The sequence below is a fragment of the Procambarus clarkii genome, chromosome 59 (assembly GCF_040958095.1).
Source record: "Procambarus clarkii isolate CNS0578487 chromosome 59, FALCON_Pclarkii_2.0, whole genome shotgun sequence".
Classification (NCBI taxonomy): Eukaryota; Metazoa; Arthropoda; class Malacostraca; order Decapoda; family Cambaridae; genus Procambarus; species Procambarus clarkii.
In genome coordinates, this window is record NC_091208.1 from 22,603,762 (window position 1) to 22,619,764 (window position 16,003).

Sequence of the window (16,003 nt, forward strand, 5' to 3'; positions counted from 1 at the left end):
ATAGGAACCCTGTTTATATTCCCCTTGTTTATGCCCCTAACCCAATGAAAACATCAACCATATCCTCACTCATCCTACGTCTCTACAATGCATGCAGACACAGACTCTTCAATTTGTATTCACAGAAAAGGACCCCCCCCTGATACTAGGTGTCAGCCTTATCACCCTTCTCTATATTTTCCTGAGAGTACATATACATTCTGTTGTATATTGCCCTGAACTGCACAGTGTAGACCATGTGGGTCACTACCAGTGCTAGATATTGTTGAAGGAAGATGTTAGTGTTTCTGTTGCTGATGCTTTCTCTTATAAGTTCAGCATCCTATTTTCTTTCCATGAAATTGAATGCATTTCCATAATAAGTTTGCTTCTTGAAAAGTGCTTCAAATGACTCGGTGTCGAATAACATCTCGTTCATAATTTATTAAACTTTGCTGAAATGTTATTTTTAATCCAATTGAACCCTTCATGTTATAAATGTTTATTTTTTTATAGTGTAATTGAAAACCTTATATACAAATAAGGGAAACATGCCAACTGAAGTGTTGAGGTTGTAATACTTATATGACAAATTAGTGTAAGCTCTTTCAAAGTAGCTTCTGCCCTTAAAGTCAATTGTGTTTGGTAATTTTAAGGAAATGGTTCTTCATTAAAGTAACATTGGTATGTAGCTTTTACAATAATTTCATTGTTAATATATGTCCTATATCAGCTAGTAAGTACTAAGTACTGTACTAGTACTAAGTAGTAAGTGATATGCAATACAGTCGAACCTCGATTATATAATCTAGTTTTGATGAATCTGGTTACTGTTGTGTTGGATATTAATATAAATTTGACTCACCTGAGTCTTCCATTTCAATGACCTTACTGACATGTGGCTTTGCAGATTAATTTAGTACATGCCCTTTTTATGGAGAAGGACAAAAAAGCCCCTACCAAAGTGAAGGTCTTGCCTATTGGACCAGTACATTCTAAATCGAAACAAATGAAAAAATCTGTAAGTATTAAGTAACCATCATTTTCGTTGTCACTTTTACAACTTGGCATATGCATGTGAGTTGAGATTATACATGGAGAAATGTATTATTACTATCCTGTGTTTTTTATTATGAAACTTTAGCTCTGATGATGATGAGGACAAAGCATGTCAAGGCAAGGAGGGACAAGACCTATTAGGTTAACTAATGCTGGACTTCATATGTTAATTTTATTTTCAGGTTGGCTCTCAGTTTCGCGAATCACTGAATTTGTTGATGTTGACATTAAACTCTACGACGCCTCACTATGTGAGGTGCATTAAACCTAACGATGATAAGATGGCCTTTACCTTCGATCCTACCCGAGCCATTCAACAGTTGAGGGCCTGCGGTGTGTTGGAGACAGTTAGAATTAGTGCTGCAGGTTATCCCTCTAGGTGAGAAATTATAAGATGTTTAGTCATTTATTTTAAGGTTCATTCAGCACAAAGTTCATATCTTATTGTTGACAAGACCACACACTAGAAGTTGAAGGGACGACGACGTTTCGGTCCATCCTGGACCATTCTCAAGTCGATTGTGAGAATCACAATTCTCAAGTCAAGACAATCGACTTGAGAATGGTCCAAGACGGACTGAAACGTTGTCGTCCCTTCAACTTCTAGTGTGTGGTCTGGTCAACATACTTCAGCCACGTTATTGTGACTCATCGCCTGCATATCTTATTCAAATGTTATGCCTATTATTTTTGTGTGGGATAAAAATTTAGACCCAGTCATTACTTTTATGCTTCATTGTAAGTTTCAGTAAAATCTTATTCCTGAACTATCACACTTAGTTGTTCTTTAAGGAGAAATACTGTAACTTTTGGTTAGGATCTGCCGTGGATTAAGCAGGTCAACATTCCATGCTTACATAAAGGGGAAGTTTACAAATTGTTAGTTAGGTCATTCTGATTCTAGGGCAACACTGGAGAATAATCCATCTATCCCACAATATAGATAATTAAATGTTTTACATGAACTTAAAAGCTTTTCCAGTCACACTTGGCAACACATACAGATTACCAAGCTTCTATTCCCAGACAAGACAGAAATGTGACTGAACAAGTGTTTGTTTACCTGGGCTGATTCTTCCCCCCACACCGTGAGAGTGGGAAAACAAGATAATTTTAACTTCAATGCCTTTAGGTGTCATGTGTGACCAAATCTGCATAGTTTAGTGGATGTTAGACAGTATATTGGGTTTCTGTTATAATAGGTTTTGACAAGGCAGCAGCAGCTTACATATGAAGGTGGTCAGCATAGCAGTTTGAGATTTTGTGCTAAGAATTGCATACAAAATAATTTAAAAGTAATGAGTGGAAATTTTCTTCAACGTAACATTTGGAGAAAAAATAATTTGCCGATAAGCAGAATAGCTTCTTTACAAAGCTTTCATTATTTTCCATTTGTGTGTCACAGATGGACGTATCATGAATTCTTCTGCCGATACCGAGTACTGTGCAATTCCAAAGACATTCAAAGGAATGACATGCGTGTGACCTGTGAAAAGATCATTGGTAACATGATCAGTGTGAGTATTATTTATTTATATTTTGTTGATCAGCTTTCTTAGTGTTTTGGGTAGTCATTCTTAGTCATTTTGGGGTAGTCTCAGGAATATCGGAACCTCTACAAAAGGTTCTTTGGGTAAAACATGTTGTAGAATTTTCAGTGTCTGGTACAGTACATAATTATGTATTGAAAATATCCATAATTTTACTTTTCTGCTCTACAAGTTTTAGATGAATGAAGGGATCTATTTGAGAGAAATATGGAAGAGTTTAATGAACTTTAATTGAATGATGTATTTGGGTTGGACTATACGAGAACGACACAAGATTTATTTTATCGTATCTACTCTTGCAGGATCAAGACAAATTCAAGTTTGGTCGGACTAAGATTTTCTTCAGAGCAGGCCAGGTGGCCTATATGGAGAAACTTCGGGCAGACCGCTTATCTGCTTGCGGCGTCATGATTCAGAAACATGTAAGAATGTTCATACATCGAAACCGCTTCAGAACAATGCGAAAGGCTGCAATAACCATACAAAGGTACTCCAGAGGCACAGCAGCTCGCAGGTGAGTTAAATGGAAACATTCATTCCAGTCTTTGAGTTAATTTCAATAAGTAATTAAGAACAGTGACTTCATAAAGAATTTGTACATATAATAGATATACAGTATTTAGTAATGTCCTTGAAAATGTTCATTCATGTTGCATTAGCTATTAAGTGATTATTTTCTTGGTTAGTTCTAGATCATTGCTTACCTTTGATTATTTCACAAGCAGATTATTTTCTTGGTCAGTTCTAGTTTATTGTTTACCTTTGATACATCTGTTAAACAAACATTTCAGACGTGTTCATCACATGCGACAAACTGCAGCTGCTATCAAAATTCAGGCATGCGTGCGTGGTTGGGTTAAGTGGGTGCAGTACCGTCGTCTTGTTTACACTATCACTCGGTTGCAGGCTCATGCTCGTGGTGCATTTGCTCGGCAAAGATATGAGCACATGCGAAGAGTTAAAGCGGTAAGCATTAAAGTACATGATATTCTTCCTGTTATGCATATCACCAAATATATTTTGTTATCTGTTTTATTACTTTGATTACATTTAATTCTTTGAGTACAGATATATTGAATTCATTTTATCATAAGTTGGACTATTGAATATGGTGAGAAATTGTTAATTAGCCTTTGACTATCATGTAAGTGACTATGCTATAATATATCAGAGAACCAAGCTGCTTGACTCAAGTTTGACCAACAAGAATGTGTTATCTGAGGTTCCACTGATGTCTGCCATATTTACATAAAAGTACAGGAACGCTGATATATCATGGATTTGAAGATGATGATTACTTCTTATTACTTCTTGTTAATTATTATTATTAATTATGTTAATGTGGATGCAATTGCAGTAGTTAAATGCATAAGAAAGGACAACAAATACAGTAATGAAAGAAGTGCGAGATTCATGATACTGTGCCAAAACATTAACTAATACATACTAGAATTATCTCAGGTGAGCAAATTCTTAGGCCATCAGGAAGTAGTCATGTCATCTTTGATGAGAGTAAGACACATACAGCTGTATCCTGTAGTTCTTCATATGTCGCGGAAAGCCCATAAGGCTCACTGAACCCGAACTTTAGTATTATTATTACAACCAGGACATTGAAGTTGCCACCTTAATGATTAAATTGTTCAGTTTCTCCTCAATGAAACTAAGCATTTAACACTTTGGCGTACCCCGCGCGCCACCCCTCAACTGTGCGACATGGGACCCAGGGTGTCACGGGAGCGCGCGTAAATTCTGAAAAGTGTATACTCTCTTCAACTTTGTCACCTTAATTCTCGTCCTACGAGATTAAATTTTGTATCATTGTGTTCGCAATAGAATTCTCTACAGCACTAAATGCATATAAACTCCAAAAGCCGGGCTAATTACCCGCAGCAAACAGAGAAAGTGCGAACGAGTTACCCAGGAGCGCACAAACGCGATAAAATGTTTTCACTATTTTCACTCTGGTCACCTCAATTTTCGTCCTAGGTCTTTCATTTTGGTCTCAATGGGTTCGCAATTGAATTCTCTAGAGGAACATTAGCATATAAAATAAAAAACCTGGTCACGCTCCAACCGCCGACGAGTTGAAGACGGGCCACGCGTTAGCCGCAAGTGAGCGCTCAGACGCCTTCCACCTACACTGCCAATTCCCGCCCTTTTCAAGCCTTTCTTTTGCAATTTTCTTCCTGGAAGGGCCTTGTTCATGATCACTATCCATCGTGGAGTAAGCGTAGATAGTTTCTAAAGCCGCAGTAAGAAATATAGCCACGGAAAATAGCCGAAATGTACACACGTTTGAGATGCGAGGGGAGGCAACATTGGTTACAACAGTGGAGCGAAAACAATGGGCCCACGGTGTGTGCCAAGCCGCCTGAGGGCCACGAGGCTCAACATAGAAAATGAGAAGACATCGGCGCGCATTTTAAAACCAGTCCCCAAAAAATCGGATAAAAACTTGATTTTTGGCGATTATTTAAAGTGGATGACGCAATGCTGCGTCATCCCCGGTATTACCGACAGTAAACGGATGATGCAATGCTGCGTCATGCCCGGGCGAAAGTGTTAACAAAGTCATTAGTTGTGAACATTATTGGGAAACTTGTTCTCGTGTAAATGTTCATTAGCTACTTGAGTTTTGTCATTATTAATATCCCTAAGTTTTTAAATTGAGGACAATACACAGCATCTTTATTGCAGTGCATTATTTTATTTTTCTTGATACAATGGTAAAACTTTCAACAAAGCCTATGCATTTGGCAACTCTAGAGTTATTAAAACCTATGTTTTAATATATTTACTTATACTTTAAACTCAATTAGTATTAAGTTTTAGTCTTTAATGCTTTTCCTGCCCGAAACGCTTTGCGTAATAGTGGCTTTAGGCATTGTATGTACCAGCTCTATCTCTAAACCTAGCAATTTTTGTAAAAATCTCTTGTATGTATGTATGTACCTTACCTGAATAAACATTTATTTATTTATTATTTTTATTTATGTTGTAATTGTCTTGCAGGCCATCGTCATCCAGAAGTATGTGCGAGCGTGGATGACAAGGCGTCACTTCGTGAAGGCCATGCACGGAATCATTATTACACAAGGTCTCGTGCGATGTTTCCTGGCTAGAAGGAAGCTGAAGAAGCTTAAGATTGAAGCCAAGTCTGTGGAGCACCAGAAGAAACTCAACAAGGGATTAGAAAACAAGATCATATCACTTCAACAAAAGCTTACGGAGCTGGTATGTTTTTGACTTGATCGATTGAGATTTTTGTTTTGTTTTGGCAAACAATTACAGCATATTTTTGTATCATTACATCATTATTCTTTACTTTTCTTTAGTCACACTTGTAAACTACAATCCAGTGCAGAAATTTAATAAAGATTTAAATTCATCTTATTCATATTCATAATATTTTTTAAATATAATAAAATTACATTTTTTTAATTATTTGTCATATACAGGTAGTGTATTATATTGGTAGTGTAGTGTGTGTTCTTAGACTGGCTAACAACTTTAATTTTGTCATGACAGTTCCCGGCAAAGTTTGTGTGTTAATTTTGACACTGAAACCATAATTGTGCTTTGTTTTTATTACTCAGAAAACTGAGAACAGCCACATCAAAGGTTACAAAGAAGAGATATCCGTTCTGAAGGGACACATGATAGAGATGAAGGCTATGGAAGTGAACCTCAAGAGCAGCAATAATCGTATTGCCGAGCTTGAGGCTAAAGTTTCCGCTCTTACACAGGAAGTTGAGGTGAGAAGAATAAGTTAAATATCTACAGAGTTTCTGTAGATATTTAACATTTAATGTTAATAAATATTTAACATGTTTATATATGTTTAAATACACAGTTCAGTTTAATCACTATATTAACAAGGAATTTGAGTATTTATACTACCTCCTATGTTGTAGCTGGAGCGAGGCGAGAAGATGGATGTCTTGAATGAAAAGGAGCGAGCAGAGAAAGATAATCGTGAACTATTAGAAAAACTCAATGCAGAAAATGCTCGGCTAACAGAAGAACTTACGAAAGCCCAAAAAGAAGAAACCCAACGAGAATCGGAAGGTAATTCTTAATCATATAAAGTACAGTATTACTAGTTATGAGATACCTAAGGTTAGCTTTTTTCAGTGTTTGACTTTGATGGTACAGTATCTTTTCAGTCTTTTACTTTGATGGTACAGTATCTTTTCAGTCTTTTACTTTGATGGTACAGTATCTTTTCAGTCTTTTTTGTTGATGGTACAGTATCTTTTCATTCTTTTAATTTGATTATTGAGAATTTCAGATGTTCACACTTTGTACATTTTGATGTCTTGTTCCTTACTTTCATGAGGTGCAGGGGCATCAACACTGCATACAAAGGAGAATAATATAGCAAAAGAATATTACAGATATTAAAAGCAAATATATATTGCTGAACAGTTTGGTTGAAATTTTTGACTTTCTGAATTCTAAATGGTGAAGATCGAGAGAGAGAGTGGTGGTAGGATGTCAGGCCAGACTTCATCACAGACTCATCGTAGGTAGAGATGGTCCTGAGACGCCAGATAACATTAAGCTACATGTGTTTCAAAGACTTGAAAGTGCTTGCTGATTGGGATTGGCAGGCACAGGTGGTGGGGTAGCCACAGGTGGTGGGGCACCCACAGGTGGTGGGGTAGCCACAGGTGGTGGGGTAGCCACTTGTGCTGGAATGACCAAGAAAACTTTTCAAAATATTTGCAGGTCAAATGCAAACTGGACCAAGTGTAATGCTTCAACAATTTTCTAAATACAGTTGAAGGTAATTTTTGGTAATTATTTTCTTTCAGAGGTGCTTCGACGTAAATTTGAAGCGGAGAAAGAACAGATAATCATGGAGAACACAGACGAGAAGTCAGCATACCAAAGATTATTGAAGGAATTTAATCGCCTAGAACAGAAGAATGATGTTTTAGAAGAGCAGCTAGCAAAGTTGAAAGGTGGCAATGCTCATAAGGTAAACAATTTAATGGTGGGACTGTGTTTTTGTTCTAGTAATTTGCTTAGGGAAGAACCACCAGGAAGAAAGTAACAATGTTACTTTCCCCTTACATGATTCTTTACTTGGGCTACACTGAAAGCAATTATTGGATTGATCATCACTATATTTGGAGATGATTACTTATAAAAAGGCATTAGACAGTTTGTGATCTTATACTGTACTTGCATTAATAAGTATATAAGGTGCAGTATATTATTTTGCAGATAGATTAGGCATTATTTGAAGCATATTATTGCTGTATTATCTGATGTAAACTACCATAAAAATTCTGGTAATCAGAATCATATCTATGTAATTGTTAAATATAATAATATTTACACTCATTAGTTACATTAGTAAATTTAAGAGCCAAGTGTGTGTGTGGGGAAGTATTCCAAACATTGTTGTGTTCTTTTTGTTTATGACAGAGAACAGCAAGCAATGTGAGTAACATCAGTGGTGCTAGTGATGCTCCCACTGAGCTCGTCCGTGATGATGCATCTGAATTCAGTTCCATCATTGGAGATGATGTGAGTAGTCATGCTATATCTTGTTGTATGTGAAAATAATTGAATAGCTCCATATATTTTAAACATTCCTCAGATCATTGTTTTGACAAAAGACTATCTAAAATAACTGGCTGCGTTTAATAAGGCGTTTACTCTCTAAAATGCATTGACTTAAGTCTTTATATCTTGGCGTAGGAGGGTGTCATTTTGCTCATGGGTTCTTGGCTGTTATCATTTGACTTGACATGTGCACAGCTGCTTCTCTATATGTTTTCTAATTAGGCAATGCAGTAATCAGTTCCATTTATTTTTCAAACTTTCAATTTATAAAGAAGCGTGTTAGTTGCATTAGTGTTTTGTTATGGTTGGTGTTTTAGATGAGCCCATCCTTGTATAATGAAAGTCCTTATAGTAACTGTGGAGGAAAGGGCCAACATGTAGTGATGGACCTTTACTAAACCACTTTTTTGAACTATTAATTTTTAGAGTTCAGAAAAAGTAAAGCTAAAATCCAAACTTAAATATTCCTTGGCCTAGTATAGCATATATATATTTTTACTCTATTAGGCCTAAGGTAGCATGTAATAGGTCTAGGATTGCTAGGAAAGGCTAGGTCTTATATTTATGTTGCGACTAATGTTTGCAGATTGTCCAAGTTCAATAATAATAGCAGTGGTTGATTCCTTAGGCTCGTACCCCTATTTTTTAAAGGTTCTGACTTTGTGTGCCCAATTGATGATAGTGACTGTAGGTGTTGTTTAGGCCGGTCCCTTGTTACCTCACTGGATAATAATTGGACCATTGTACTAGGCCCTCGTTACCTTAAACTAATACTGTACATCTGGAAATATTATTGAAATATTCCAAGTTGTTTTGTTGGTTGAATGGCCAACCCGTCCTCTTAAAAATAACGTCACTTTTGGCCCATATGCGCACTGTGGCCAAATTTGGATGTAATTTGAAATGAAATCGACTCACAAAAGTGACGTTCTGTTCTGTTTTCTATTTGAGTCGTCCAGCGTATGCGCAGAGGTTATGAGAGAACACTTTAAATTAACGTTTTTCATAACGTTTTGAAACTTTGAAAATTTCCTGCCCACCTAACCTATCAGAGGACCCTTAGCTTACTGTTGTTGAAAAAAAAATCCCAAATTTATTTTCGTTTTTTTCATTTTCAAATTACGTCCAAATTCAGCCATACGGGCAAACGGCCAAAAGCGACGTTCTTTTTAAGAGGACAGGTTGGAATGGCATAGTGCACTCGGTTAATAACCAGAAATATTTAAATAGAATTGTCATTTGGACTAGCATGTGTTTTCATCTATTGTGCATGTACTGGTACAGTGTTGATCAGTTAAAGTATTTTTTAACATTTTAAATTTTAATGTCAAGAATTTTATTATTAATTTTGCCTTATATTAAAGGATCTGCATTTGCATTTTGCCCAAAAATCCTCATTATATTTTGTTATGGTTTTTTGTTTGCTTCTGATGCTCACACAGGATTGGATGTCTGTAAGTTAATATATTTTTTCAAATCTTTCTCTCACAGTATTTTAGAATAATAATAATAATAATAATAATGGTGTAATATTTAAATTTTAAAGTTGCACTATATTCGTTGAGCAAATAAGGCTGTACCACATATTATATAGCTTAAGTATTTTTTGGGTAAGACCATTCGTGCCTGGCAGGAAGGTATATGGAGATGTGCAAGGTCCCTTGTTTTCTGATGGAAATCTTGCCACATGCCGCTGGTAAGATTTCCATTTCCCTTCTTTCTAAATACAGTACTCATCAGAATTTTATTGATAAATGATAAGACGGATATCAATATATAGTTTAAAAGATTCCCTGTAGGATTAGATGATACAAGTCCCTACCCCATGAAAGTGGGGTTCGCAGTAATAATAACAATGATCATACTGTACTGTATTTACCCGAGTGTAGTTATAGGATGATAAATACGCTCGTGGTGTCCTGCCTTCTCAACACTGTCACAACTCTTTGAAACCACGTACTGACAGTTTGACCTCCATCACCTTCTCATTTAACTTGTTCCAACCGTCTACCACTGTTTGCGAAAGTGAATTTTTTTTTATACTACTACTACTGCAGCTTTGTTTAGTTAGCTTAAATTTATGACACCTTGTTCTTGAAGTTTCAGGTCTCTAGAATTCTTCCTTATCAATTTTGTGGATTCCCATTACTATTTTGTACATAGATCATATCATTTTTTCTTCTATCTTCTAGCTTTGGCATATTTTTAATGCCTCTAGCTCTTGTCTTTCAGTTCCAGAAGCACTAAGTTGTGTCCTTGCACCTTTTCCAGTTTATTGATGTGCTTCTTGAGATATGGGCACCATACAACTGCTGCATATTCCAACTTTGCTCTCACAAAGATCGTGAACTATTTCTTACGTATTTCACCATTCATGTATTTAAAAGCAATTCTGAAATCGAAAAGCATAGCATCGGCTCCTCGCATGACGTTCTTTATGTGGTTCTCAAATGACAGTTTTCTCTCTAGAACCAACTGTAGATCTCCTTCTTTATCTGAATATTTTAAACCTGTTTTCTCATAATTTGTAGGTTGTGTGGTCTTTTTTCTCCTAGTTCACATTCCAAAACATGCCATTTATTCACAATTCCATTTGCCAAGTGGTACTCCATATACTTATTTTGTCCAGGTCGTCTTGAAGGGCATGACAATCATCTAAGTTTCTTATCTTCCCTAGTATCTTGGCATCATCAGTAAACATGTTCATCTTATTCTGTATTCCTTCTGGTAGGTCATTTATGTAAGTTAGGTCAATGTTATCTACTGCTATTGCTGCTTCTGTGGTTGTCTGACCTAGCTGTTACTTCCTTTTCTTTGCAACCCAAAATTATTAGGGACTTCAATCAACTGTGTGTTGCACCAGTTTTGGGTTTAATGCCAATTCCTTTCTGACTTCCAGTCTAATGTCTGTGCTTTTCTGACTGCGACAGTTTTTGGCTTCCTTTACTGCTTCTTCTATTATTTCCTTCTTCCTAGTCACTTGTGCATAGGTAAGTTGCATATCCTTGCACTGTTCTATACCCTATGTAACTTCCTCCATCAGTACTGATAGGATTATTATTATTATTATTATTATTATTAATTTTAATTCTTTGCTTAACTTATTGAACTGTTTGTTACCGGTAATGCCTAATACGGCTAAATACAGTATAATGAGATTAGAGATGCAATATATTGTACGATATGCAAGTTCATTCAAGGAGAAAAGATTTTTCAGATGATTTAAATAATACGTGTAAGAGATAGGGGAGTTTGTGATAAAGAAAAATTATAATTGGCCTAAATTAAAATTTTGATGGAAATGGGGGAAACCAGAATACAGTTTGTCTTGATTAGTGAAAAGATACAACGCTAAAATTATTTTGTCTAGCATTCAAAAAATGTGGGTAAATTGGAAGGCAGTTACCCATTGGGATGATACTGTATATTTATAAGACAAATTTCTAGTTCAGTAATTACATAATTGAGTGGTCTTGCTCGGATGCATATTCCACAATATTGATTCACTACACATACAGTACCACAATACTGGTTCATTCTGCACAGTACCACAATACCGGTTCATTCTGCACAGTACCACAATACTGGTTCATTCTGCACAGTACCACAATACTGGTTCATTCTGCACAGTACCACAATACTGGTTCATTATGCACAGTACCACAATACTGGTTCATTCTGCACAGTACCACAATACTGGTTCATTATGCACAGTACCACAATACTGGTTCATTCTGCACAGTACCACAATACTGGTTCATTATGTACAGTACCACAATACTGGTTCATCCTGCACAGTACCACAATACTTGTTCATTATGCACAGTACCACAATACTGGTTCATTCTGCACAGTACTGTACCACAATACTGGTTCATCTTGCACAGTACCACAATACTGGTTCATTATGCACAGTACCACAATATTGGTTCATTTCACAAATACAATACTTTAATACTGGTTTATTACACATATACAGTAGTAACATAATGTTGATTCATTACACACACCATCCCACAATGTTGGTTCATTACACACACCATCCCACAATGTTGGTTCATTACACACACCGTCCCACAATGTTGGTTCATTACACACACCGTCCCACAATGTTGGTTCATTACACACACACACCGTTCCACAATGTTGGTTCAATACACACACCGTCCCACAATGTTGGTTCATTACACACACCGTCCCACAATGTTCATTACACACACCGTCTCACAATGTTGGTTCATTACACACACCGTCCCACAATGTTCATTACACACACCGTCTCACAGTGTTGGTTCATTACACACACCGTCTCACACTATTGTCAGTATGTCTCTCACTCCACTATGTTCCTCCATAACTTTCATGCGAGTATAATAACACTTTACTTGCACAGCAAATGTTCTCTTATCTCTCAATAAGTTATCCAGTCTTGTATATTGCCTTCTTACCTTTTTATTACGTTATTTCTGCAGTGGTTTTTATTTCTAGAGTTTCTTGTAAATTTGTTGTTTGTAGTTTGCTATTCATCCTTGTGAATGAACCGGGCTCATTCCATCTTGTGCTGTGTGACAAACTATTTTGCTGCTCGTGTCCCCCCTTTTTTTTACTTGATAATTTGTACAGTAAATGCTCTTTTGTTTGCATCACACAGATACACAATCTAGAATAGAATTGTTCTAGAAAGTCTTTTAATGTTGCTCACTAAAACTTTACTCATTAATCAAGTACAGTAATCATTTAGAAAGGTGTTTTGTAAAGCACAACACTGTATACACCAATTTATTGAGCTTGACTCATTGCCATTATGAGTTTAAGAATTAGATATGCATATCTTTATAATATACTTTTTAATTTTGTCTTGTATAAAAAGTTTCCTAATGACTGCAACTTGTTTGTCTGATCTTTCCCTCACTGCAATGCTCCTCATTTGATTTCTATATGTTATTCTCACCAACTGTGATCCTTTTAGTTATAAAAATAGTGCTCTCAGTATGTTTTGAGGAGCCTATAAGAGGTAAAAAAACAAAAAAAAGGGGGATGTTGTGGCCTAGACCTGGCATGGAGAGACGTTGCTCTTAGTACTGTCCTAGAATAAGAATTATAAGTATAGAACTGTATTTAGTGCTCTCAGTTTAATTATCAATGATTAATGTTGTATACTGTATCTTCTTTAGGATGTTGGATACGGTTCTGTGAGAAGTCGTGCCAGTGAAATATCGGACTCGAGTAGAAACTTGGACAATATTGACTGGAGTTCTCCATCTCATAAAGTCAATAGTACTGAAATCAAGATTCACGTACCTGAGAAGGTAAGGAAGGTTTGATAATGAAGAAGTTGATGTGTAATCTCAGGCTTCTACCTAAATCTTCCCATTGTGAGGGACACAGAAATTATCAACAGTATTACCATAATCTTTGTTGATAAGTTGATGTTGAGTCTGCTGCAGTTTCTGTTTTCTTCACCACTTCCATATTCTCTTCCCACACATAACTCTGCTTCCTTCCTCCGTAAATCCTTCCCACCATCAAAAACAACTTCCATCCCTCCGTTACTTTTCCTTCCTCCATAACTGTTCTCCCTCCCTCCATAATTCCTTCCCTTCTTCCATCCCTCGGTAACTCTCCATAGATCTCTCCCACCCACCATAACTCTCCCATCCTTCATACCACTTTCCCATCCTTTGTAACACTTTGAACAACTGATTTTCTCATTGATACATCATGGTAATGTGATTGTGCATTTAAAGAGAAGCATAGGAGGAATTCCTAGGCTACAAGCCAAGGTGCACAAGGGCAATGTTTGAAACCCTGGTTAGGCTCCAATGTAAGCCTCAGGAATTCTAGAGGATTCAGTTGAATCCCAGGTTGCAATGGTTTTACCATGCTGTGGTGTAGTTGTCTAAGCCCTAAGGCATTTGCTTGGGAGTACCCAGAGCATAGGTTTGAATCTTCCTCAAGACTTTTGGTGATTTTCTTAATATGTAATTACCTAAGTGTAGTTACAGGATGAGAGCTACGCTCGTGGTGTCCCGTCTTCCCAACACTGTCATATAACACTTTGAAACTACAGTACTGACGGTTTTGGGCTCCACCACCTTCTTACTTAGTAACCATCTACCACTCTGTTTGCAAAAGAAAATTTTTTAATAATTTTTCGGCACTTCTGTTTCCGACTCTTTTTCTAGCTTGAATCTGTGTCCAGGTAAAACTTTGTCAATGACAAATTGCATTTGAAGTAGTTTAATTTATGGTTAAAGTATCGAAATGAGTTTATGATATTTTGCTCTTTCCTGCAATATACTAAATTACTATTTAAGCCATATTGTTCTTGTTAAGGGTTTATTGGATGTCGGGTTATTGTGTACATGTATGTGTGTTGCTTGATTAATTTATAAGTATAAAATAGTTAAGCTCTCTTTTGGTTACTTTATGTTTAGGGAAGTCAGTAGTTTAACAAAAATTACAAATCTTTGCATCCTTGAGTAACATGTCATATATTGCCTTCACACTGTGAGGATTGATGTAATATGCTAAATTTGTCCTATATCTTGCTTTTCATTTGATTTCTGATCACCTTTTCATGGACTTCATGGCAATAGGTATTAACTATTTCCTGTTTTCCTCTATTTTTTAAGTATTGTATTTACCTTTACTAGTTTCAGTGTATCTCTTCGGTTCCATTCTTGCTAACATCTTTTTATTTTTAACAAACTTGTACATGATTTTACTGAAAAAGGTGATGCATAACAATAATACATTTGTGATAGCCTCCTTTGTATTTATAATACAATTGATACAATAGAGAAGTTTAGAAACCAGAGGGATAAGCACCTAATATTGTTGCAACTTGGTATGATATTTCACTTAAGGATGTGGGTTGTCTTAAGCATGTATTGTACTTACTCTCACTAACTATTTGATATAACTCACCCTACTCCTTGCTGCTTGGTGAATCCTCTCTCTGATGATACACTCATCTGGGATGGTAATAGGTGGAGGACATCACCTTAGTACTTCAACTACAAAACAAAGTGCGTGAATTAGAAAAGGAACGGAGGAGTCTGGCCAAACAGATAGATCAGTTGGAATCGTCATCTCCCCTGGATGACCCACAGCACGCACAGGAGCTCATTCGGGTATGCTTAGTGCAGTAGTGAATGCCAGTAGTTTAGAGAATAAGGCTTATAGTAATATTCATTTTTCAATGAATAAATCCACAGGGGCTGTGATGAGGGTTCGAACTTACGCCCGGGATGATCCCAGACGCTGCCTTAGTCGACTAGGCTTGGGAGCGTCTGGGATCATCCCGGGCGTAGGTTCGAACCCTCATCACGGCCCTTGTGGATTTGTTCATTTGATGCATCACGCTATTGTGATTTCTGTGTGTATTCATTTTTCACTCTTGTTTAATTGTGCATGGAGCAGTTACAGTATGTAACAGTCTTTTCCCCTTGCCACTCTTCTTTCAGATACAATAGCTCTGTAGTGAAGCAATACAAATGAGATAATTTGTACAAGTTGTCATTTTACTTTTATTTTTCCACAAACGTATGCTCACTCTTCGGCAACACCTGCTTGATGACTGCCTTTACCCTTAACCCACCACCACTCGTTGCTTGTGCCGCTAGGTAGTTCATGATCATTACTTTTTTTTTCTGAAAATTAATTGCATCAACCATTCTTAAATTTCAACAAATACAGAAAGCACTTGTGTTTTATTCTCTCCTTTTGTTTAGAATGTATAGTATTGTTAAGCTCCACAAGGGGCAGTCACTTGGCAGCCAACCTTGTGTCTTTATATGTAGGTGGCCTATTTAATTATTTGAATATGCATT

The 16,003-nt window shown here is 36.6% G+C and overlaps 1 protein-coding gene across 7 annotated transcripts in view; it reads left to right on the forward strand.

Annotated features, from left to right (window-relative positions):
- didum (dilute class unconventional myosin) overlaps positions 1–16,003 on the forward strand; it is a 101,946-nt gene that overhangs the window by 58,146 nt on the left and 27,797 nt on the right. For 5 of the 7 annotated variants that reach the window (XM_069306992.1, XM_069306995.1, XM_069306996.1 and 2 more), the window contains 12 exons: positions 890–1,000; positions 1,221–1,417; positions 2,444–2,555; positions 2,891–3,102; positions 3,380–3,554; positions 5,604–5,825; positions 6,188–6,346; positions 6,506–6,659; positions 7,409–7,575; positions 8,028–8,129; positions 13,343–13,477; positions 15,161–15,304. In XM_069306992.1, coding sequence (XP_069163093.1) covers positions 890–1,000; positions 1,221–1,417; positions 2,444–2,555; positions 2,891–3,102; positions 3,380–3,554; positions 5,604–5,825; positions 6,188–6,346; positions 6,506–6,659; positions 7,409–7,575; positions 8,028–8,129; positions 13,343–13,477; positions 15,161–15,304 — 1,890 coding nt within the window. The remainder of the gene's footprint in view (positions 1–889; positions 1,001–1,220; positions 1,418–2,443; positions 2,556–2,890; positions 3,103–3,379; positions 3,555–5,603; positions 5,826–6,187; positions 6,347–6,505; positions 6,660–7,408; positions 7,576–8,027; positions 8,130–13,342; positions 13,478–15,160; positions 15,305–16,003) is intronic. The other 2 variants (XM_069306998.1, XM_045758555.2) reach the window with 1 other exon arrangement.